The sequence below is a fragment of the Equus asinus genome, chromosome 10, assembly GCF_041296235.1.
Source record: "Equus asinus isolate D_3611 breed Donkey chromosome 10, EquAss-T2T_v2, whole genome shotgun sequence".
Taxonomy (NCBI): Eukaryota; Metazoa; Chordata; class Mammalia; order Perissodactyla; family Equidae; genus Equus; species Equus asinus.
In genome coordinates this window covers 67313484-67339801 of record NC_091799.1, presented here as the reverse complement: position 1 = coordinate 67339801, position 26318 = coordinate 67313484, and the positions used below count along the sequence as shown (strand labels likewise).

General features: G+C 41.1%; 1 protein-coding gene across 2 annotated transcripts in view; it reads right to left on the bottom strand.

The window, feature by feature from the left end:
• ANKRD55 (ankyrin repeat domain 55) overlaps window positions 1–20829 on the bottom strand; it is a 96869-nt gene extending 76040 nt beyond the window's left edge. The window contains exons 1-2 of one of the 2 annotated variants that reach the window (XM_070519643.1): window positions 20709–20829; window positions 20320–20410 (exon numbers count right to left, since the gene is read on the bottom strand). In XM_070519643.1, coding sequence (XP_070375744.1) covers window positions 20320–20377 — 58 coding nt within the window. In that variant the 5' untranslated portion in view covers window positions 20378–20410; window positions 20709–20829. Of the gene's footprint in view, window positions 1–20319; window positions 20440–20708 lie in introns of those variants that run through there. The other variant, XM_014860370.3, reaches the window with a different exon arrangement.
• Between the last annotated feature and the right edge of the window lie 5489 nt (window positions 20830–26318).

The following is a 26318-nucleotide window of genomic DNA, read 5'->3' as shown; positions in this document are numbered from 1 at the left end:
TGTTCCACGGCGTGGGACTGACTGCCTCTGAGGAACTGAAATTTAACTACTCATCCATTTACTCAACATCTCCCACAGGCGACTGAAATTGCAAGTATAAAGGCTATAGAGTTTCTGTCCCTAAGAAAGACACGCCTTAGCAGGAAGTCACATGTGTAATTTATGACTGAGCTATACTAGGGATATTGTGGCAGGACAGAGGAAGAATCACTTCGAGGAATCATTTCCTGGGTGTTCTCCTGATTCAGATTCCTCTCGATTCTGGCAGTATGATCCTGGATGCTTTGCGGATGGTAGAGAAATTGCATTTTGGGGGTTGCCTGGAATGACCTATCCATAAGGCAGCCTTTCCACTTTTACGGAGGGTGCCAGACCTTCACTGTACCCCAACGGCTCCATGTAACAATATTGCCACCCACTGGTGATAAAGAGTCTCTGTGGGCCTTGACCTCGGCCCTGAACCAGGATGGTGCCAGTTCTGCCGGGTAGAACTAAAAGCCAGTCTGGAACACTCTGGCTGTGCAGGAACAAGTTTAAGTTCATTGATACAGATGGCTGGTCTTGAAACAAAATTAGTTTCATGTGACTCATCACATACATCGTGTGACACATAGCATTCACACAGGGAGGCAATATAGAAAAATGGTAAGCGCATAGGCACAGAGACCCAGCCTCCAGAGTTTGATTGCTGGCACTACCACTTACCTGCTAGCTGTGTGACTTGGGCGAGTTGCTTAACCTCTCTATTCTCATTCTTCACTTGTCAAATGGGATAAGAATAGTATTTACCTCCTAGGGCTGTTGAGAGCTAAATGAATTGATCCATGTAAAGTGCTTAGAGCAATGCCCGGCACAAAGTATTCAGAGCATGTCAGTTATCAATATCACTACTGTGACATAGGTGGGACCCTCTGTCTTCTTTTCCATAATGAGACCCTCTGCCTTGCTCAGCAGGCTGTAGAGGTTTTGTGAGCTCAAACGTTTTGCTATCACTCCTATTTTCCCCTCTAGTCCCTTAGGGTGTATTGGCTGAGGCTTTAAGAGTGTTTTATAACGTGCCAGTCATACGGGAGGAGGAAAAAGTTTTCCTCCTAACATTTTAAAGAGAAAAATAGATTCAAGATTTCTGCATGTACCAGCTGAGAGAATAAATACTCAAAGTCTCCTTCATGCTGTAGGAGTGGAAAAGAAGGGATTTCATTCTGTGGGGAGGAAGTCTTGCAACAATATTATCTCAGGAGTAAATATCTCACCACAATCAGATCTTTCTTCATAACCAGAATTGTGATGCAACACATGTTGCATTTCTTTGAATCTCAGCATTACTGTGTTCCTCAGGGGTGAGTCTTCTGACCCGAGTGCCATTTCATGATTAGCATCTCTATTGGCTAGGGGTTCGGGGAGGTGGGGGTGGTGCTGGGAAAGGGAATTTGCTGTTTTAAGCAGCATGTCTGTGTTGAACTGCAGTAATGATGCCTCTCTAGAAGGCATTTTCGCAGAATGTACTTTCATTTTAATACTACTAATTCTTAAAAAGTAAGATCTCAATCTTTAATGCATAGGGCCTTTAGTATGTGTGTCATAAATGGATTGACTGATGTAGCATGCGTATTCAATGGGTTTTCTCACCCATTGGAATCTTGTGGAAATTTCCTTGATATTAAAATATTGTGTCAAGAATTTCCTTGGCAATTAGGCAGGTATAAATCTTACGTGGATTTTATGAAGGATTGTGCTGGCCTACCTGGTCTTTGGAAGTTGAAAAGCAAGCCAAGTATTGTTATTTTGACCACCTTTCCTCCAATCTCCCTTGCTTTCTTCTGAATCAAATGTTTTACTCCACTCGCCTCTTTCATTTTCCAGAAATGACAAGTTGTTTGCAGTTTATTTGCCATTTTGTTGGGACTCCAGAAGGTAAGGAATATGTAAAGAAGCAGAGTTTGTTTAGTTTGGAGAAGAGCAAACTCAGTGGGACATGACAGCTGTTTTCAAATATTGGGAAAGTTAGAAGTGAGTTTCGACTTCTTTTCTGTAGTTCCAGAGGGCAGCACTCATTCTGATGGGCAGAAATTGGAATAAATAAAACTTTTAAATGACTAGAGCTATTCCAAACTAGAAGGGGTTACCTTGCGAGCCAGTGTGCTCTTCATCACTACCCATGTTTAAACAGGTTCTGACCAAACATATCTCAGCATGCTCTTGAGGAGATAACCTGTACTGAGTAGAAGGTTGACCTCTAAGGTTTCTTTCATGATTGATAGTCTATGTGTCTTTCTCATGTCTCTGGAGAACCAAATAATGAATCAACTATTGTTGATGAACAATGGCTATTGGGCTGGAGGAATTTGGAGAAGGGGGTCTTTCTTGGGTTCTTTAAAAGACATCGTCCTTGTGGCCCTCTACTGTGGCCACTCGTAAAACTGCCCATTACTAATGCCTTGATCTTCTGAAAATAGTTTAAGGAAATAAATGTAATTGGGGTGGTTGGTTGAGGCATCAGAGACTGATTGAGTCTATCTTTGTGTGGTCCTTTAGCTTTTCATTGCTCCTGAAGCCCTGTTGCTGTCACAATCTGCCAGCTGCCCTTCCGTGGATGTCCTTGCTGTCTTGACTTTGCTTTCTCTCTATCAATAATTCATTCCCAGATTGGACATAATCTCTTCTTTCTTTAACTTTTCTTTAAAATTGCACTGATCCTGAAATGTGTCCATGTGTGCTTTCTGTTCACAGTCACAGATTGACAGCAGTTCATAAATGACTGTCTCATGGGTTCCTAAATATGCTTGAAGGCAACTGGGGTTGTTGCTGGGTTCCTGCCTTGGCTTCGTTGTTGCTTTATAAACGGTACAGAATAAAACCCAACCTAGTGAATAATCACCCTTCACGTGACCCCACTAGAATTTTGGCAGTATGGCTTTGCTTTTTTACAGAACAAACCCCAAAACCCTGAACATCAGATAGTAGAAGCTAGAGTAGTGTTAGATATGTTGTAGATACTTGACAAATATGTTTATTGATTTAATTAACATATTCTTATCCAATTGGCAAATTGAAGAGGTTTCTTCTCCATAATCCTTGGGAAAAGTGTTAGGAGAAGTAATGGAAGAAGGAGTCATCTGGAATTTTTTTTTTTTAAAAGATTGTCACCTCAGCTAACAACTGTTGCCAATATTCTTTTTTTTTTCTGCCTTTTCTCCCCAAATCCCCCAAGTACATAGTTGCATATTTTAGTTGTGGGTCCTTCTAGTTGTGGCATGTGGGACGCCGCTTCAGTGTGTCCTCATGAGTGGTGCCATGTTCGTGCCCAGGATCGGAACTGGCGAAACCCTGGGCCGCTGAAGCGGAGCGCGTGAGCTTAACCACTTGGCTACGGGGCCGGCCCCGTCTTCTGGAATTTTATGAGGCATATCACTAGCATTTTAAGCAGAGTTGAAGCAAGTGAACAGCTTCTCTCAACTCTCATATGTTATGGATATATGATTTAAGTAAGGCTGATTTAAACCACCTGATCAGGGCTCTGGGCATGTAATATTGTGAGGTCTAAAAGAGTGACAATAGAAATGACTAAGAGATTTGACTTCTCAGTTAAATCTGAATCTCATAAAGAACTCACTTTTTGAACAACAAACATATTGGCCCAGAGCGTTACTGTGAACCACTCTGGGTTCAGCTGTCTATTTTGTAAAATGAGAGGTTGACTACATCCCTGCATCTCAACACCGGCTATGCATTAGCATCACCTTGGGAGCTTAAAACAACTGATGCCTGAGTGCTATCCCCAGATGTTGTGATTCAATTCATCTGTCATTTTATATGTTATTTTACTTATAATACTCACGAATTATAAAAATTATGACAATACAGATAAGAAGAAGAAAATATATACTCAAAGGTAATCACCATTAAAATGTTGGTGTGTTGTGTGTACTTGATTTCTGAGGCTGGATGGGCTTGCTTCCCACCCAGCTTCTTTCCTGGAGCCTCCGTTTCCCCTCCGCCGGCTGTATAACGGAATGCGGGAGTGGGGAGAAGCGCTGGCAGGAGGTGAGGCTTGGAAGCCTGAAGGATCCGGTTGCCTCGGAGTGTGCAGTCATGAGCCTCTGCCCTTTCCGTCTTCCTGCTCAAAATCTGAACTGTCTCCTGCACCCAAAATGGACATGGTGGAATTCGTGATAACTCAACACACTCTCCGTATAATAGAGAAGGTATGTTCCCAAGAGCAAGGAAAGAGGTTAAAAAGTCCAAACAGCCTCAAGGCTAGGAGGCAAAGAACAGGCAGGGGAAAATTCTGGAAGGTGCTACAGCCTGAGGTGGGTAGCACCCTCAGGGATTACGACAGAGGCCTCATGCCTGTGGCTGAAGCTTGGGGGCAGTGGCTGCTGCGGGGGCAGGACTAGCTGACCCAGCTAGTGATACAAATCCCGGATTGCCCACATTGTGGTCTTTCTATGGATTGGAATACAGTGATGGAAGCTGAAGAGGGTGACTAAAATTTTCTGAGATCTAGTATGAGTTTGGCTAACACTAAAGCCATTTTATTGCTCACTTATTAAGCGGATCTTTGTCCCACTCCCCACTCCAAATTCCCCGTCCACAGTAAAGGACCAAGTCAAGGATAACACTAAAACGATCCAACAACTGGCTTGTCAAGGCCCCCATCAGAATGGAGGCAGACCTAACAACAGCTGGAGTGGGGTGGAAAACTTTTGAGCTGCTAGATTGTGGGTAGCGTGTGTGTTCCTGGAGAATGGTCTGTGCAGCAAGGATGGGGTAATCCCTACTGATCTGAAGGTATAGAGATGTTTTAAGATTGTAACAGCCAAGGCTAATAGTTCTGAGCATAGCACTGGAGTTATACATATATATTTGTTCTTTACAAAAATAAGATCATGCTATATATATAATTTTGATTTTTGCTCCTTTTCACTTAGTATTAGATCATAAATATTTTCCCATATCATAAGGTAAGATCTAAAAATGTTGTTTATAAAATGCGGCATTAAGTCCTATTGACTAAACTTAACAGAACTAATTTCATCAATTTTTGTATTATTGGACATTTAAATCATTTCTCTTTTTGGGGGAATTAGAAGATCTGTTGTTATTCCAACTATTGCTATAAGATTCTTGCATATATGTCTTTTGTGTATCTTTGATTATTTCCTTTGGGCACATTCCTAGAAGTGAACTTGGGAATCAATGGATTTGACTCTGTCAAATCGCCCTCCAGAAAGGTTGAACCAAGACATCTGCCCCAAGCAGGGCTGGAGAGCAAACATTTCACCCTATTCTTAATGACACTGTGATTATTGTTTTTAAAAAATTAATGCTGGGCCAGCCCCAGTTGCCTAGTGGTTAAATTCGGTGCACACCGCTCCAGCAGACTGGGTTTGGTTCCAGGGTGTGGACCTACACCACTCATCTGTCAGTGGCCATGCTGTGGCAGCAGCTCACATACAAAAAGAGGAAGACTGGCAACAGATGTTAGCTCAGGGCAAATCTTCCTCAGGAAAAAAAAAAAATTAATGCTGATGTGAAAGAAGGTGAATAGCATATCGTTTCCAATGGCCATTTCTTTTATTGTTCCTGAGAGAGAACTTTTTTCATACGTTTATGGCCATTTTATGAATCATTTATGAGTTTCTTTTATATCTTATTAGTGAAGGTCTTTTTCTTATCTAACTGATTTAAAAGAGCTCTATATGCAGTACGCACACTTAACTTTTCATCTGTTATCTATGCTGCAGCGACTTTTCTCTCCTGGCCACTTCAGTTCTCAGTTTGTTTTTGGAAAATACATTTTTAGTGTTCGTATAGTCAAATCTATAGATATTGCATTTAAAAAATTTATTTCATTGTTTTTATGACTAGAAAAGTCATCCCTGTGGAACCTTATACTTATTTATTTGTTAACATTTAACTATAACTAATATGGAATTTTTCTTTTTATTAATGTTATGATAGATTACAACCTTGTGAGATTTCAGTTGTACATTTTGGTTAGTCATGTTGTGGGTACACCACTTCCCCCTTTGTGCCCTCCCCCCACCCCCCCTTTTCCCTGGTAACCACCGATCAGATCTCCTTGTCAATATACTAACTTCCACCTATGAGTGGAGTCATATAGAGTTCGTCTTTCTCTGTCTGGCTTATTTCGCTTAACATAATACCCTCAAGGTCCATCCACGTTGCTGTGAATGGGCCAATTTTGTCTTTTTTTATGGCTGAGTAGTATTCCATTGTGTATATATACCATATCTTCTTTATCCAGTCATCAGTTTCTGGGCATGTAGGTTGGTTCCTCGTCTTGGCTATTGTAAATAATGCTGCGATGAACATAGAGGTGCTAGGGACTCTTGGGATTTCTGATTTCAGGTTCTTAGGATAGATACCCAGTAATGGGATGGCTGAGTCATAGGGTATTTCTATTTTTAACTTTTTGAGAAATCTCCATACTGTTTTCCATAGTGGCTGTACCAGTTTGCATTCCCACCAACAGTGTATGAGGGTTCCTTTTTCTCCACAACCTCTCCAACATTTGTTGCTCTTGGTTTTGGATGTTTTTGCCAATCTAACGGGTGTAAGGTGATATCTTAGTGTAGTTTTGATTTGCATTTCCCTGATGATTAGCGATGATGAACATCTTTTCATGTGTCTATTGGCCATATTCATATCTTCTTTCGAGAAATGTCTGTTCATGTCCTCTGCCCATTTTTTGATCGGGTTGTTTGTTTGTTTGTTGTTAAGCCGTGTGAGTTCTTTGTATATTATGGAGATTAACCCTTTGTCGGATAAGTGGCTTGTAAATATTTTTTCCCAATTAGTGAGCTGTTTTTTTGTTTCAATCCTGTTTTCCCTTGCCTTAAAGAAGCTCTTTAGTCTGATGAAGTCCCATTTGTTTATTCTTTCTATTGTTTCCCTCAACTGAGGAGTTATAGTGTCCGAAAAGATTCTTTTGAAACTGATGTCAAAGAGTGTACTGCCTATATTCTCTTCCAGAAGACTTATTGTTTCAGGCCTAATCTTTAGGTCTTTGATCCATTTTGAGTTTATTTTGGTGTGTGGTGAAAAAGAATGGTCAATTTTCAATCTTTTGCATGTGGCTGTCCAGTTTTCCCAGCACCATTTGTTGAAGAGACTTTCTTTTCTCCATTGTAGGCCCTCTGCTCCTTTGTTGAAGATTAGCTGTCCATAACATGGAATTTTTAAACTTAGTTTTGTATCCACAATTTTTTTCAAAATAGCCCATTGCTAATTTTCAATGGCAACCTCATCATATACTAAATCATTATGAACACTATAGGGGTGGCTCCTCCTACAACCCGTTCCCTGACACTGTGGCTTGAGGAGCAGGGACCCCAGAACTACCCTCTCTGCAGTGGTGTACTCATGAACTTGCGGATGCAGCCAAAGGGCACCTCAGTCACATTCCAGAGAGTCTTGTGGTCAGTCCACAGTCAAGGTCCTTAGCTTTTTGGTGTCTCCTGCACACTTTCAACTTCTGGAATTTTTAGTAGCACATTTGAAGGAATTAAAAGGCTCAGAACAACCCTAAAGTTAGCAAAAACTGCCACACAATCACTTCCACGGCACCACAGTGTCTCCCAGCAGCTATGAAAGTGTCCACTGTTACTGCATGGTTTATGGGGGTCTCTTCAGCCCCATGTCACTGTCTGAATAACAATCGGTATGATAATCAACACTTAACATCATGCTTACTATGCACTGGGCACTGTGCTAAGCCCTTCCATAAATCAACTCATTTAATTCTATCAGGTAGGTTCTAGAATTATTCCTATCTTAGGGATGGGGAAACTGAGGGCGAGAAAGTGAGCTTACCCAAACTCACATGGGCAGTAAGTGGTGAAACTCAGATAAGGCTGCAGGCCGTAGGCCTCAGAGTCCCCGCTCTGACCAGGTGTACTGTTGTCTATAACTACCTGTTCGCTCTGGGAGCAAAGCCCTCACCTATTCCAGTGAACCTGTGACCTTTCTTTGGTGCTGGACGGACATTCCACATTCCATTCTCTCTTACTCACAGCAGCCTGTACCCCACTCTCCACTCTGTTGCACAAGCTGTGTGACTCAGCATTCTGCCTGACAGACATCACTGTGTGAGAGTTTATACTCATTTGTAGCAAAAACAAAATTTACACACGAATCCAAAATTGGAAACACATCTGTGAAGAGTTGGTTGTACTCCAGGCAGAATTAAAGTCAGTGGTAATAGCATAAAGATTCTAAAGGGAGGTGGAGTGAATTCTTTAAAAATGTTCTTTAAAAAGCATGGGAAAAGAGTGAAGTTTTTCTAAATTATTTTCAAAGGCTAGCATAAATTGTAAAGACACACACACATACACACACAGAGGGACCTATAGACATGTTCAATTTGTGAACACAGAATTCTAAGTTTTAAATGAAACGCACCAGGTCACAAGGATGTTTTGATTTGGGGATATCCATTAATAAAATATATCACGACAATAGAACAAAGGGGATATATATGATTATACGAGAAAAGAATAGAAAGACATTTGATAAAATTTGATATCCATTCCTAAAAAAATGCTTAACACCTAATAATAAAAAATTATACTTTTAATATGATTAAGTAAATTTATTTCTAATCAATTGCAAACATCACACCTAGTAGTGGAACAATAGAGAAAGAAATAAGACAAACTTTATCTAATGTAATAAGATTTGAAGCAAAAAAGAAATGAGAGAATAATCATAAAGAAAGAGCAAAATTATCATAATTTAATAATAGTTAACTTTTACAGGTGACATGTTCTTGCACTGTCCTAACAGTTTCATTTGAATTAGGCTATTTATTTTATGAAGTAGGTAGTATCTTTATCCTTATTTATAGATGAGGAAACTGAAGCACAGAGAGGTTTAATAATTTCCAAAAAGCTGCACAGCTATTAAGTGGCAGAGCAGGATTTGAAACTAGTTCATCTGACCAGGAGGGTACAAGAGAATTAACCACAGAACCATTAGAATTAATAAGATTTGATTAACTTAGTCTGATTTAAAAATAAATATAAAATTAGTTCTTTTATGTTAAATAGTATAAGGAGGAAAATGACATTATAAGGAAAATATAAAATACTCAAGAATAAATATTCAGAATCTAAATGAGGAAAGCTAAAGCACTTTACTGAGGCATATAACAGAAGAGTTGAAATCAGCAAGATACATACCATGTTTCCAGATAGGAAGACTAAATAGTATAACCAATTTATGTTACTACATAGATTAATTTCTAAGTTGAATGTCATTTCAATCAAAGTTCCAACAATTTTTGAGGGGGAGGGGGTTTCTCAGGAAAATTATATTAACTTTCATTTGTAAAAAGAATGTATAACTTTATACTTTAAAGAAGAAAAAGAGAATATATTTAAGTATTTGCTTATCTATACATAGACTGTCTCTGGAAGAATGCATAAGAAATTGCTTAAGCAGTTTTGTTTCCAGCGATGGGAACTGGGTGGCTGGAAGGGGTGAGGGGAGAGAGTTTTCATTGTACAGTGTTTTACACCGTGAAAGTGTGTGAATATATTATCACTCCAAAAGCAGAAACAAACAAGAAGAGGAAACAAAGAATGGGTAAGAATATCCAGTAAAATTTTTTTAAAAAAAGGAGTATTGAAGGAGGTTTCCTTTCTCCATAGTAAAACATTATGAAACTATAATAATTTTAAAAGTGAGGTTCTGCCTCAAAACTAGGTAGATTCCTAGAACAGCGTGGAGAGGCCAGAAGCCTGCCTGGTACCGGCTAGGAAAGTGGAAGCTAACAGGTAGGCTGGCTTTTGAGCAAAGAAAAGAGTTTTATCTAGAAGGCAAGTCGCAGACTCGGGTTAGCGCACAGAAACGGAGGAAAGGGAAAGTAGACGCGCTCCAGGCCTAGGAGCTTCCCTGGACAATTCACTCCCTTCCAATGTGCTTTTCCTGCTCAGGTAAATTCTGCCCTTTCCAGTTTCCAAATAAAACCGTGGTGCCATGACAAGAATTCATAACAGAGGAGGAGCCAGCTCGAGCGGCAGGTGTTCCCTTGACCTGGGAAGACCAGCTGTCCTTGTGAGCTTAGGTAGTCATTTATAGACTCACTAGCACTTGCTAAGTCAGGCATGGTTCCAACTGCTTTGTATGGATCACTTCATTAAATCTTTATAACAATCCTCTGAAGATTGGTGTAACCATCTTTATAACAATCCTGTAACCACCACTAGCACTATGGGTCAGGTGCTTTGTATGTATTCATTAATTCAGTCCTTATAAGCGATCCTTTGTGGTAGCACCATCTTAATTTACAAGGCAGGGAAGTGAGGTATAGAGATGGTAAGCAGCTGGGCCACACAGTAAGTAGCGGCACTGGGACTTGAACCGTAAAGTTCATTATACCACACCACTGCCACGCCCTCTGTTTCAGTTCTCACATAGAAAAAGTGAGGGAGTTGGGTTACATATTCACTGAGCTTCCTTCCAATTCTAAAAGTATTACTATTCTAAGGCAAAACACTTCCAGGATCCATCCTTAAATTGGTTTCTGCTGTGACCAGCTGAAACCAGACACCTACGGGTCCGTCTGGATTCCCCTTTATATTCAGTGGTCATGGAGTCAGCTGAGTTGTGGCCAAAACTCTAGGACACCATTTTTGAATAGCACTAAGTAATCAGAAAGGTAAGTGTCAATTGAGATGAATTTCAGGTGTTCTGTTCCTGGTTCTTAAAAATAAGATTTTTTTTTAAACACTTAGTGATTATTTATGTATTTATTTATTTTCAACTATTTTATTGAGGTCATATTGGTTTCTAACACTGTATAATTTCAGGTGTATATTATTACATATCAGTTTCTATATAGACGGCATCGTGCTCACCACCAATAGTCTAGTTTTTATCCATCATCATGCATGTGAGTCCCTTTACCCCTTTTGCCCACCCCCCACACCTTCCCCTCTAGTAACCACTAATCTACTCTCTTTATCTATGTGTCTGATTATCTTCCACATGAGTGAAATCATATAGTGTTTGTCTTTCTCTGGCTTCTTTTGCTTAACATAATGCCCTGAAGGTCCATCCATGCTGTTGCAAATAGGACGATTTTCTCTTTCTTTATAGCTGAGTAGTATTCCATTGTATATATATATATACACCACATCTTTATCTAACCATCAGTAGATGGGTACTTGGCTTGCTTCCATGTCTTGGCTATCGTGAATAATGCTGCAATGAACATAGGAGTGCATAAATCTCAATCTCTTTGTGTTGTTTGTTTTTTTAAAGATTTTATTTTTCCGTTTTCTCTCCAAAGCCACCGGTATGTAGTTGTATATTTTTAGTTGTGGGTTCTTCCAGTTGTGGCATGTGGGATGCCACCTCAGCTTGGCTTGATGAGTGGTGCCATGTCCATGCCCAGGATTCGAACAGGTGAAACCCTGGGCCGCCGAAGTGGAGCGCATGAACTTAACCATTCAGCCTCGGGGCTAGCCCTCAAAACATTTTTTTTCTTTTTTTGAGGAAGATTAGCCCTGAGCTAACATCTGCTGCCGATCCTCCTCTCTTTTTGTGCCGAGGAAGACTGGCCCTGAACTAACATCTGTGCCCATCCTCCTCTACTTTATATGTGGGATGCCTGCCACAACATGGCTTGACAAGTGGTGCCATGTCCGCACCAGGGATCTGAACTGGTGAATCCTGGGCTGCCGAAGTGGAACATGTGAATTTAACTGCTGCGCCATGGGGCTGGCCCCTGAATTGTTCATTTCACGTTTTTTGGATAAATACCCAGTAGTGGGATAGCTGGATCATATGGTATTTCTATTTAAAAATAAGATTTTTTTTTTTAAAGATTTTTATTTTTTCCTTTTTCTCCCCAAAGCCCCCCAGTACATAGTTGTATATTCTTCGTTGTGGGTCCTTCTAGTTGTGGCATATGGGACGCTGCCTCAGCGTGGTTTGATGAGCAGTGCCATGTCCGCGCCCAGGATTCGAACCAACGAAACACTGGGCCGCCTGCAGCGGAGCGCGCGAACTTAACCACTCAGCCACGGGGCCAGCCCCCTAAAAATAAGATTTTTAAAAATAGCAGTCTGTGTGCTGATTTATGGTGGTGAGTTACAGAGCAAAGAAATGATCTCAAAGTTACCCACAATCAAAGCATAGGATGTCAAGGTTAAAATAATTATTTTTTCTTCTTATCCACTGCTGTTTATGTGTGACCTTGTTTACAAGAGCTTTCTGAACTGCCTCTTGGAGAAACATCAACCTGTTGCTGCACAGAACAGATGGGCTGAGTAGGAAAATGATAAGGAACCTGGCTTCAGAAGCTTCTGTGATGGAACCCAAGCTCTGACCTTGCAAATCACCAGTTTCCATCACATCAGTTCCACAGGTCACATTCCAGCGTGACCCCCTTTAGCCTCTTCCTCCTCTTCTTAGGATGCTGGTGACTTCTTTGCTCCAAAGGCAGGCAAGCTGCCATGGAGACTGGATCCATCCCTACACTGGCAGAGGTTGGGCTGTCACACTGAGTTGAGCCCACTGGGCAGAGCTCATTGCAAATGGAAGTACAGCCCAGGGAGCCACTGTGGTTGGTGGCTGTTGGCTCCTGCTGGCCTAGCTTGAGCAAATCTAAGCACTATTGCCTTTCTTATCCTTCTCGTGCTGGGGGTCACGAAGGGGTGGATGGGGTGGGCTGTCAGAATTCAGAAAGTATAACTTCGTGTTAAAAGGGAGTGTGAGGAGGACATGGGGCCAGAAGCTAAAGTTAAAATGGCAGCTTTGCCCTTGGACTGTGTGGCTTTGAGCAAGTTGCGTAATCTCAGATGGACTTGAAATGGAACACATCTCTCAAGTTGTGTTGAGGTTCAAGCGAGATAATAGGAATAAAGAGTTTAGCACAGTCCCTGGCACATAGGAACTGCTTAATAAGCCAGAGCTATTGCTCGTCTTCTGATTGGTGCTGGTTAATATTCTTGGCCCTGTCTCCTCTGTTTTACTTCCGAAGCTACTCCCCAGGCTCAGGACGGAGGGTGAGTTGACATGGGTCCGTCCGGGTGGCTGAGAAGCTGAGAACAGGCTGGGGCTAAGAGACTGAGGAACAGAGACCTTGCTAGTTAAGGGAATACAACACTTTCTATACTGAATTCATTTTTGTATTGCTTGACTATTTTGAAGAAGGTGGTATTAATTTTACAATTAGGAAAAAATCTCAGTATTTTAAAAACTCTGTGAGAACCAGTTGCTATCTAATAGTGCAACACTTGTAACCTCAAATTACCATTTAAAGGATTTAACAACCTCGTGATAACCTGAAATGGATACACCACCCATGTGATATGCTGGCTGGGAATGCACAATCTAAGTCTAGTCGTGAGGGAGCGTCAGACAAACCCAAAAGGAGGAACTCGGTATTACAAAGAGAGAGACTATAATTTCAAAAATGTCAATGTCATAAAAGAAAAAGAAAGTAACAGAAATGTTCCAGATTAAAAGAGACTAAAGAGACAGGAGAGTTAAATGTAATACCTAATCCTAGACTAGATCAAGTACTAGGGGGAAAACAGGCTGAAAGACATTATTGGGTCAATGAACAAAATTGGAATGCAGACAGATTAGATAAAAGTACACACATGCACATATACGCATATACAGAGAGACAGAGAGACACAGAAAGATAGACAACGAGAGACAGACACGGTGAAAGTGCTAACAATAAGGCAAATGGGGCAAAATGTTAACATTAGGTCAATCTGGGTAAAAAATATACAAGTGTTCTTTATGCTATTCTTACAACATTTCTCTAAGTTTGAAATTATTTTCAAACTAAAAGTTAAAAAAGGATGAGTATGCTATTAAACATTATATACGTATATTTTAAAATTCTGAGGACATGTTTAGAAATGGAAATACTTCCTGTGTAGACCGGAATGCCTTCCCTTTTCGTCTTCACCCAATCGAACAAGAATAGCCTCACCCATGAGCAAGTGACATTTTAAAGTTTTACAAAGAGAAAAACGAAGGGCTCTTATTAAACACAAAAACTTATTTTTAGTTGAAAGTTAATATTAGGTAAAACCATCATGATTTTAAGAGATAAATCAGAAAATATGAGATATAGATCATTCATGATATAAGTGAATTCTCAGAATCAGCAAAGACTTTGCATTGAATGATTGACAGGCTTCCTGAGCAGTACAAGTGTGCTAAACACAGGACTCCTGGAGGGATGTGGACAGTGTCTAGCCCATACACATCTTCTACACCAGCCTTAGACCTCAGTGCATCCAGATCCTCACCTTCCCGCCTTGTCCCGTATTTGAGGACGAGCGAGACGTTTGTTTCCTACTTGTTTGGTAATAAAAACAGCTAGCGGTTTAGTGATTTTTCTTTAGGCTCCATTAAAATATCCTTGCATCGAAATGTTGTATCAAAGGGAAAAGCTATGGATATCAGTTACCCACACAGTTTCTTAATAATTGTTAAGGAAATTGAACATTAATAGAGATGGTAGCATAAATCTCAGTCTAGTGACCCAGCTGATTTTTGGACCAGGGGCTGAGTTGAGGGTTTGCCTCCTGAAATTCATCTGGCTAAGCCATGGGACACAATCTCAGGGTTGATTCAGGAGATCTGGCTGACCAGGTGGACCTTCATTCCCCCTGGATACTACTCCGGGATCCTCCTTCTTGGGATACATACGTGGGCAAGAGGCCCCATTCCCCAGGACAGTAGGGCTGTCCTGTGGCAGAGAATACTGACAATGAGACCACTCCCCTACCCCCCAACCCACTGAATCACTTGCACTTTCATGGCTTTCTAAGACCGTGAATGGTAATTTGGATAAAATCAGTCAAAGGCTTCCCTTCCCTCTAGCTAGGCCCATAGAAGGGGCCAGGAGTGGACTGGTCTGTCGCAACCTTTCCCAGGAGGTGGTTGATGGGAGGGAGGTTCCTGTGTGTGGAAAGGAGAACAAAGAAGGAGGTAGAGAAGGGAGGCGGGTAGGCTTCCAGCAAACATGTTTGCCTCGGCTTGGTCCTGAGTGTGCCAGAACATTGGAAAAAGAACTCTTTTCCTATCTCTTTTTCCCTCTGCTCCTCTTTCCTGACCAAGAGGGAGAAGGCTGAGCATTTTCCCAGAGGCAACAGACAATCTGCTTCTAAACGTGTGGGTTGTTCATTTGCCAGCTAATCTTCCTTTATCTGGACCATCAATCTGAGAATCAGCACAGAATTCTCCTCAATCTTCCTGGGTTTCATTCCAGGCACTCATTCAAGGTCTGTCAGCCTAAAATCATCAACTGACCCCAAATCATTCCCTGTCTTTCCTGTCTCCTTTGCCTGCCTTTTCTCTGCTCTCATCCCAAACCCCTTTCAAAATTTGCTTATTCTTCCTTTGGAGGCATCTGGTTGTCACATCAGAATTTTAACTTCTGCTTTTTCAGCAAAGTGCAAATCTGTGCACTCTAAATTCTTTTGTTTAGCTTTCCTATTTTGGATGAGAAGTTGGAAATAAAAACTAGCACATCTGCATTGGGCGGGGACGTTTCAAAATCCACCACACAATGAGACAACAGCCTGACTATAAAAATATACGCTTCGTTCATTTGAATTTTCATTAATGTCTTATTTCTTCATTAAAATTTATGGTTGATCCAGGAAGAGTACTGTAGTAGAAAGAATCTGGGTTTTGAAGTCAAGCAGGTTTAGGCTAGAATCTTTGCTTTGCCATTTTGTCTTGAAGTAACTTTGGGTAAGTCACAACCTTTTCGAGATTCCTCATCTGTACAGGGGCGAAAATAATCGTGGGGCTGACGTGAAGATTAAAGGAGCTAATCTAGGTACAGTCCTTGGCACAGAGCCCGGCTTGGCTAAGAGCTCAGTAAACATTTGCCCTTATCCAGATGTAATCTACGCAGGGCGTCTGCACAGAGTCTACACCAAACAGATGCCCTTTCCACCCACCTCCCAAAGGTCAAATTTCCCTTTAGCTTAAATGAGAATGGATTTTACCAAAAACCCGGGCACGAGGCTGCATACTTCCTGAGAAAGGACTTAGGATTTGATATCTTCTCATGGCCCTGAAGATAGATCCACGTCCTAATCCCCAGAAACTGTGAATATTACCTTATGTGGCAAAAGACTGGATATCACCTTAAATGTCAAAAGATGAGATTAAGTTAAGGATCTTGAGAGTAGACGTTTAGCCTGGATTATCTGGATGGGCCCTAAATGTAATCACATGTATCTTATAAGAGAGAGGCAGAGGGAATTCCGAGACGGACGCACAGCAGAGAGACACACGTAAGGAGGCGGTGACGGGACGACGAGGCAGAGATTGGAAGGATGAGGCCGCAAGCAGCCGGAAACTGGAAGAGGCAAGCAAAGGTTCTTCCCCTGACACACCCCCTGCTGACATCTTAATTTCCTGCTCTGGTCTCCAGAACTGAGAGAATGTGTTTCTGTTGTTTAAAGCCACCCGGCTTGTGGTAATTTGTTTTGGCAGCCCTAGGCCACCAAGGCCCCGTATTGATCTGGGCAGGAGGGCTGAGGCCCTCCTCTCATTCTCTCAGCAGCTCTACCAGAGGAAAACCTGAGAAGGTGGGCCACAGCACCCACAGGTGCCCACAGACACACTGCTCAGCCTCACCCAATACATTTCCTCACAGAACCTGGGCAGGGCCCGGCGTGGGTAAGGCTCCTGGGACCACACTTCTTGCTCCCATTCTCTCTCTGAGGCCTGGGTTCCTCCTTCAGGGATAGCAAAGCTTTCCTTTCCACAATTAGAAATAAAGCTTAAAATGCAAACATCTTCAGTTACATAATCTCTCAACTTCAATAGGAAACTCTGTGTTCTGTAGTAAATGATTCTACTATGGGTCCTTTCTGCTCTGAGAGGGAAGACAGCCAGGAAGAACACATGGGACGGAAGAGAGGTTGCTATGGTGAAATGGAAAAGCACAAAACAGGAGTGGGGAGCTCCGAAGACCCGGGCTTCCTCCCTCACAATTTCACGAAGCAGGCCAGAGACGTGGCCCTAATCTCCTTGGCCACTCACATAACCCCATCTTTAGGCCTCGCAGCAACCCCATGAATATATAGTATCATCCACCTTTTACAGATGAGGAGATCAATCAGTTTGTCCAAGTTCATGCAACTGGGAAGAGGACTGAGACAGGACATGAGCAAATGTCCCTCTGTCCCCAAGTCCCTACCACAGGGATGTCTTGTTACCTCTACTAAAGAGAAATGGAGAAAAATGCAGTTGGAGGTCAGACTCACCAAATCCACCTCATCTGAGCTCTGAAGGTCATCATGCATCGTATTTTTCAAGTGCACAATGCTAACCATTCTCTGGGTAAGCTTAAGGCAGAGCTGCTTGAGCCCTACCCTCACCCAGAGTAGCTGTTAGGGCCAGAGATTGCCCGTGAGAAGAGGCTGCCTGTTGTTGCTTCGGGATAGAGAACACCTGGGTCTCAGTCGCCTCTATTACTAATTAGCTGTGTGTTATTATTATAAAAAGGACCCATTTTTTAACCTCTCTGTGCTTCCCTTTTCCCACCTGAGGTGTTAGGGGGATGGATTGGATGAGTAGTTTTCAATCTTTGTGCTACATTAGAACTTCCTGGCGAGCTTTTGTCAGGCTATACTCCACACCAATTAAACTGAAATCTCCAAGGGTAAAATGGAGGGATCAGCATTTTCAAAAGCTGTCCAGGGCATTCTTATATGTGGCCAAGTTTGAGAACCAGTGCGTTATGTGACTTCTAAGATCCTTCCAGATGTAATGTCTTTTGTCAACATCTACATATAAAAAGCCAGTGGCCACTAGAGTTTCGATTCCCCAGAAATTGGAATTCATGGAAAACCCTCTACTACAGCCTCACATTCAACTTTTCCAGAGGGAGCCATCTTGTGGTTTGCCCAACAATATCGTATTCAAAAATCTACATAATGGTCTAAACCTATTATGGCCCTTCATGCTTTTAAGAAGGTGGAAGGGTTAGTGAGATAATAGAGCCATTCAGATAACATTTAGTTAATAATTATTCTAGGGGTTGGTCTAAATGGTACCTTGGAGTCTTGAAAAATAATGTTATCCAGTCAACCAGCATTAACTAAACGCTCATTTATTCTGAGGACTGCTAAGTGCAAGCTGGAGATAGACAGGTGAATAGTCTTTCACATTTGAGGAACTTACAGTCCAGGGTGGTAATAATTATAAGAGCAATAACAATAGCAAAATCAGGCACAATTTGAAAGTACTCATTGCACATAAGGCAATGTGGCAGGTGCTTTTTATATATTATTTTGGATCCTCACAACAACCTTGCTAGGCAAGCATCATTTCCTCCATTTTATTGCTGAGGAAACTAAGGCCCAGAAAGGCTGGGTAACTTGCTACGGTCACACAGCTAAGAAGTAGTTGATCTGCCATTCCAACCTATGTTGCCCATGCTATTTCCACTAAACCACCTCTAGAGAGAAAGGATTGAGAAATAGAGATAGAGTTGGCAGGGAGAGAGTTAACTTACAGGAGGGAGCATCAGGCCTAGCGTGGAGGAACTGCTGTGAATTGCTCACGTGAAAGGTGCTATCAGAAAATAAATATTTTCCGTCTTTCTTTTTTTTTTTTTTTTTTGGTGAGGAAGAGCGGCCCTGAGCTAACATCTGTGCCCATCTTCCTCCATTTTATATGTGGGATGCTGCCAGAGCATGGCTTGATGAGCCGTGTGTAGGTCTGCGCCCAGGATCTGAACCCACGAACCCCTGGCTGCTGAAGTGGAGCCTGCAAACTTAACCACTACACCACCAGGCCGGTCCCAAAAATCAATATTATAAATTAATATTTTAACTATGTTTTGGGCTCAGTCCTGTTAGGATACGACACTGGAACAGATGAATTCATTATGAAGGGCTAGTTCTCTGCAGTCAGTTCCAGCTCCCTCAGATTAGTCTTAAAAAATAAACTCATCATGTTCCTCTTTGGAGTGCACAGCTCAACAATATGAGGTCTTTGGATGTAAGCATATTTTCGCTTTTGCTGATTGCCATCAGTGATACAAAATGTACAAAGGGGAGGGGACGGTGGTGAGCACAGCTGTAGCAATCACTTTCTCTATGGTGTTCATATCCAAACGCAGCATGAACCAGCACATACACACACACTTCAAAACGAGTTAGGACGTGGATATCAAACTACATATATATGCGCAAGTACACATAGCTATTCAGAAATCTAAACGTCAATCTATTATTTGAGAAAGCACTGAGCTAAGAGAATTCCCCCATGAAACCAGATGTAGCCTGAAGGGTGGTAAACACACTGTGGCCTAGAGCAGGAAAAGGGAAAAAAAAAGAAGCAATGAATTTTCTTAATGAGGCTTTCACACACCACCATTTTTACATTGTAGCCAAAACAAGTAAATGACCAAAGGATTTTAGGATTCTGAAGAAAATTCAGAGACTAGAAAGACTATAGAAAGTGGTTTAGATGTCAGATATTTAAAAAAAAATCCTAAAAAAAATATTTATTACATTTCCAAAGTGGGAAATTTCCTAAGCATACATAGAAAAGATGCCTAATTACACTTAGGTATTCCGTGTACATATATATACACACTTCATAAACAAAATGGACACACATAGACCGTATGGCCGAATAAGTGTTTTTAATGAGGATGGGTTGTTTTCATAGCAATCTTTTCATGTGGAAAATTACCTCCGCTCTGGAAATTATGAGTAAGAAAGATATATCCTGTCACTGCAAATAATAACATAGTGAGAAGTCATTACACAACCTCTGGTGACATAGTCTATCAACGACAGCGTAAATGTGGGCAACATCTATTCCTGAAGGGAATCCAAACATATTTATGAAACTATAGCAATGACACATTGAGTTAATAGATAGTTAATAGATGGAGTTAATAGGTAGAAAAGAGACACATGATTTGTTCTTTTATATTACTTACTCCAATACATGTTTTTAAAGATTTGAAAAAAAATTAATGAGAATAAAGATGATACTACGTGCAATTGCTGGTGTGCTTGAAACAGTTTTTAAAATTTGTATGTAGGAGCACTTTAACAAGACAAGCGGACCATAAGCTTATTTTCCCCTTCCAAATGCTTATCAAATTAGAAGTGAACATTTAGAACAGGTTTGTTTTCTATGTGAAATCCTCTTTCCACATCACACACACACACACACACACACACACACTACTCTCTTTCCCATTAGAACTGCAAATCCCTGCTGTTGGACTGAAGATGCAAAGAACGAAAGGATGCAGTAAAGCAGCGTTTTTACCTTTTTGCTGATCAAAGACAGATGGAGTGCTGAAATCCATGGTTGCCTGTCTCATCATTTACCATCAGAATGGCAAAAAGCATCCAGGGCCCTAGAGAAGAGAAAACACCATCTCACACGTTACAGTCAACACAAAAGTCAGATACAGCGTCATTTGCCAAGACCTCCGTTTGAGAATGAAGCATGCATTAGAGCTGCAGGTTGTTGTCAAGGCAAATAATGGAAGTAGGTAAATGTTATTCCTGTAATACCTGCCAGGAAAAGAGTTACTTCTTATGGCCTCATGCATCAGCTATACTTGTGTGTAAGTATTATACATCCTCCACCCCCAAACAAATACACAGAAAAGCTCAAACCCTAAGAAACAGTATTTGTGGGGGGCCACCTGCCTTGGATCTGGACCAGGAAAACACTGGAGGTCGCGGAGCTTCTGCAGCTGGAATGTTGCTTTAAACCCAAAGAAATCTCAATGGGTGAGTGAGGATTCACAGGGCCAGACGGAGCATGTGCAAAGCTGCCAATGCAGTGTGGATTCGGCTGTGTTCCTGATGGAGTGAGAACTGCATTTGGGTCATGTGAGCAGAGAGTGCCATCTCAATGGAATAGGACGTAAATATTGTAGCAGGAGGCTGCTGGCCATGTGCTGTATGGAGTAATTATTGGCTTTCACAGCTCATCTTCAGTCTCCCTTCAGCTCCGTTCTCCAAAAGACAGGGAGGATGAGGGGAAGGCAGTGGCATTTGAAAGGTTATATTTCAAGGCTCAGCTATCCATGATGAGAAAATTAAAACAGTCTGCAGTCACAAGGGTGTTTAGTGCAGTATGATAGGTGGTGGCAAAAACCTGAAAATCGCCAGAATGTACATCATTTGGGGAGCAGTTGAACAAATGGTAGTAAATTCATACTCTAGATTTAAAAATCTGAGGTAAATCTATGTATATTTATCTGGTGGAATGTTTCTAATCTATTGTTAAATGAAAAAAAATGTTATATATTTCATTTGTTCACATTTTTATAAAACCAGCAACCACCCACTGTATATGTGAATATATTTGCATATGTTCATAAGAATGCTGAGGCAGATGTAGAAAGATACACACTAAACTGTTAATATTGGTTCTCAGGGGATTGCAATTAAAGTAAGAGATTTCTAACTTGTTCTTTATCTACCTCTGTATTTTTAGGCTTATTATAACACGTGTCTATTATTTTATATTTGTCACTAAAAATCTGATATAATAAATTCAAAACAAACTAGCAGAGCTCTTCATTCAAGACACAATCAGATTTTTAGAAAGTCAAACAGCCATATAGCAGATGCTCTCATAAATGCTATTGATAATGGTAATAACTGTTTTCTTTTTAAATTTAATTAGTGTGTGAATGTGGAAACGAAAGCAGAAATCATTTTTCTTCATCTATGACCACATGTGTTTTAATATGGACTGATATAATTTATAATTTGTGTTCTTCAGTAGGCAAGCTTCTCTCTTATCTCTTGCCTCTCATTTTCTCGGTGCATCATCATTTATTTTCCATCAGCACATTGTCTGGCCTCAGTTCCCTGTGACAACACTACTACTCACTTACCTTCCCCTCGTCAGCCCCTCCCCACAAGATGCCCTGTGTTCTTTTTATTTAAAACACAGGCAGAACCTACTTCTTATAAATCATTACCCAAAATGTGCTTCATAGGTAAATCTCAAATTTCCCAAGGCTGGATTTTTGCATTAACCGTGAAAGCCACACTGAGGGGCTGAGAGTGGATTGGTGAAGAAACTTCAATTGACACCAGCAGAGACTCAACTGACGAGAGACGGCTCGAGCTCACCCAACTGACCGAGGTAAAAAAAGAGTCGTGGCCACTCGGTCCCAAACAAGAAAAAAACAAAGGATTTAGGTTAACTTCCTTTTCATTCATTTGTTCATTAATTCATCAACTGCTTGGAAGGATTACTATGCTCCAGTCATTTCTACGGGCAGTGATGATGCCACTGTGAGAAGACGGAAAAGTCCTCCCCACTCAATGAACTTAGACTCCTGGGTGCAACTTCTGCTCCTGGCTACGAAGGAGTAATGGGAACTGGATCAACCCTCCTGCTTAAATAACTAGAAATCTGGGCAAAATGTCTGAAACAATGGTTTTCAGACAGCAGGCAAGTGCAGGCCAGTGGCCTCTGGGAGAAAAGAAATGGACGAACTCAGCCTGACAAGTGTCCAGCTTACAGCCTGGGGAGAGTTTCCAGGCCGAAGCACAGGGAAGGTGGAGGGGCTTGATGGTGGTCCCCAAAAAGATGCATCCACCTTCTAATCTTCAGAACCTGTGAATGTGATCTTATTTGGAAAAGGGGTCTTGGCATGTGTAATTAAGGATCTTGAGTTGAAATCATCCCGGATTATCTGAGTGGGCCCTAAATCCAATGACAAGTGTCCTTATAAGAGACAAACTTAGAGAAGTGGAGGCCACGTGACCCAAGATTGGAATGATGCAGCCATGAGCCACGGAGCACTTGGAGCCACTAGAAGCTGGAAGAGGCAAGCAACAGATTGTCCCCTAGAGCCTTCGCAGGGAGTGTGGCATTGTCGACTCCTTGATTTTGAACTTCTGGTCTCCAGAACTGTGAGAGAATAAATTTTTGTATTTTCAGCCACCAAGTTTGTGCTAATTTGCTACAGTGGCTTCAAGAAACTAAGACAGAGGAGGAATTCTCAAAATAAATGCAAAGTCTCTATAATTGTTACATTTTTGTGCCCATTTGTATCATTACTAAAACCAAATTAAAATGTAGAAAATTTCAGGTTTGTAAAAGGGCTGTTTTGGGCTCATTTTGAAGAAAGGCAGTCAAATAGAGTGGAAAGGACATAAGCTTGAGTTTATTTCTTGTTAGCCATGTGATTTGGGCAAGTTACATAACATTTTGAGCTTCAAAGTCTTAATCTGTGGCATGGGAACCCCACTCCCTAAATTCTTGTGAGAGTTATTATTGTCCACTTCCTGGGCTGCAAACATAGAGATAATTCTTTCTATACAACCAAAGCCAAATGTGAGATAACATTTGGTTGTTTCTTCAAGCACATTTTGAATAAAGCCCTTATTCAGACATATTCACACACTTGTTTATACATATCGGGTGCCTGTGGTTCTTGACTCTTATCTACAATGTGGGAGGGGAAGAGAGGAAGTCTGTAACACTGTGTAAAATCTGGCTCTTTGCTTCCTCTCCAGCTCATCTCTCACCCCTCTCCCTCCATTCTCATATCTGGCCACACTGGTCTCCTTTCTGTTCCCGGAACATGCCATGCCCTCCCCCAGTCTCCCCAAACTTTGTTATTCTTCCCTCCACTTGGAGTGCTCTATCCCCCACCCAAACGTCACCATGTCAGAGGGGTTACCCTGACCACATTATCTAAAATAGGCCCCCACTCCTTCACCCCATCATCCCTTCTCCAGAATGCCACTTTGTGGATTTACAAGGAAAAATACCCCAGCCAGGGAGACAGGGCCTTTGTCCATGTTATGACATCTGTCTAGCTCAGTGCTTCTCAGACTGTCTGTGGTGAAGGACCAGGTTTTTAAATGTCTAAAACATCATGGACTGATACATTAATAAAATATGATAAAAATTAATAGAAAAAAAGAAAAAAGAAGATTTACAGAATGAAAGCCCCAATTTTTATTATTAAATTCAGCAGGCATAAAGTTACATGTCAATAAATGTAAGCAAAACAAACATAGAATAAAAAAATTATAAAAAATGTACACATTGTTCATTTAGTACATTCAGGTGATAATATGCTGTGCTGTCCAATATGGTAGCCACTATCCACATATGGCTATTTAAATTTCATTAAAATTAAATAAAATTAAAAATTTATTTCCTCAATCACAATAGCTACTGTGATTTTATTTTGTCGTAATTAAAAACTTTTGCTCTTTGAGAGATGCTGGTAAGAAAATGGAAAGACAAACCACAGCAGAAAGAAAATATTTGAAAACACATCTTATAAAGGACTTGTATCCAGAATACCCAAAGAATTCTCAAAACTTAGTAAGTAAAAAATAACTCAATTTTAAAAAGGGCAAAGATTTGAACAGAAATGCCATCAAAGAAGCGATCTGGATGGCAAATAAGCATATGACAAAATGCTCAGCATTATTAATCATTAGGAAAGTGTAAATTAAAATCACAATGAAATACCACTACACACCTATTGGAATGGTTTTTAAAAAGCTAAGAACAAAGTGCATGCTGGTGAGGATGCTAGAACTCTGACACATTGCTAATGGGAATGCAAAATGACACCGCCATTTTGGAAAAGAGTTTGGCAGTTTCTTATAAAGTTAAACATGAATATGGCCCAGCAAACCAACTCCCTGGCATTTACTTAAGAGAAATGAAAACATCTGTTTTCACACATACCTGTATGTGAATGTTTATAGCACCTTTATTATGACCCAAAACTGGAAACAACCCAAATGTTCATCAACTAGTGAATGAATTAACAAACTGGTCCATCTATGCAAGGGAATACTACTCAGCAATAAAAAGGAATGAAGTACTGATGCATGCAACAAATGGGTGAATCTTAAATGCGTTATGCTCAGTGAAAGAAGCCAGACACGAAGACCACATACCGCATGATTCCATGTGTAAGGCATTCTGGCAGAAAATACAGAGACAGAAGTTGGAGGAGTGCTTTCCAGGGGAGAAAATGGACTACAGAGGGGCCAGAGAGAATTTTCCATAGAAATACTCTAAGTCATGGTCGTGGTGATGGTTAGTGTATTCATTTGTCAACCTCATAGAACTAAACACCTCAAAAGGGTGAATATTACTGCATGTAAATCACATCTCAATAAACCTGAAAGAAGAAACAATACAAATTTTACCTCTATAATTTAACTAATAATGTAATCCTAAATTTTAAAATGAAAATGATTGAAAATAGCAAGTTTTAAAAATAAGTGCCTACTTTCCTCGGATTTTTAGATTATAGTTGACAAACCAGACTTAAAATGTCATATATTTAACACTATCCTGCTGTGCACGACTTTCCATGCAGGTTTGATAACACCCAAACTGGTCTACAACACATGCAAGGAGACAAGCTGGTCACTACAGGCTAGGAGGTTGTGGCAATGTCAAATTGCTGTAGCCATTTCTAAATGGTTACATTTAGAAATACTCTCAATTTTTGTGCTTACCTTGTCTCAAATGGGTCACAAGCAGCTCCTGGACTGGCCCCAGCTGTGGCCCGCATTTTGCACATGGCGGGTCTAAGTCTTCCCTTGACGCTCACCATGGAGGGCCTTTTACCATCCTCACCCGACCTCCCTACTCCACCTAAGCAGCAGCCGCCTCCCTGCCCAATCCCAATTACAGTTAATCAAATGTCCTCATTTTTTCCTTCTTCTGGTTGTCATTCTCTGTAATTAACTTGTACTTCACTACATCTTCATTATCTGTCTCCCTGTAGCCAATGCTGTCAGTCCCCAGAGTTTTCAATCCGCTGCAGCTGTCTTTCAATGCCCATATCTGTATTTTGGTCTGAGGGCATTTTTCCAGGATGCAGAAGGCCACTTTGCCACCTCTGGGGGTAGGCCAGAAGCGCAGGGGATGAATTGCCTCCTGTCTCAACCCACAGCAGCCCTCAGCCAGTGACTCTTGGGCGATTGTCTATAGACACCAGCTGCCTTGCCTTTGGATGTAATGGTTCTGAAGCATGCTGTTTTTTTATACCGTTTCCTAGATTTTCCCTTTCAGGATTCAGCTCCAATACTACCTGCAATAACTGGTTTAACAACAAACTTTTTATGGGCTGCGTTCCCTCTGCATGACTTCCACCCTTTCCTACTGGTATCTCCTGCACTTCTCAATAAGCTACCTGCATTGGAATCATTGTCCCAGAGTCTGCTTCTGGGGAAACCCAAATTCACACACTTCTCCAGTGGAGGGTAAACCTCATAAGGGCAGAGCCCTTGTCTGCTTTGTCCACT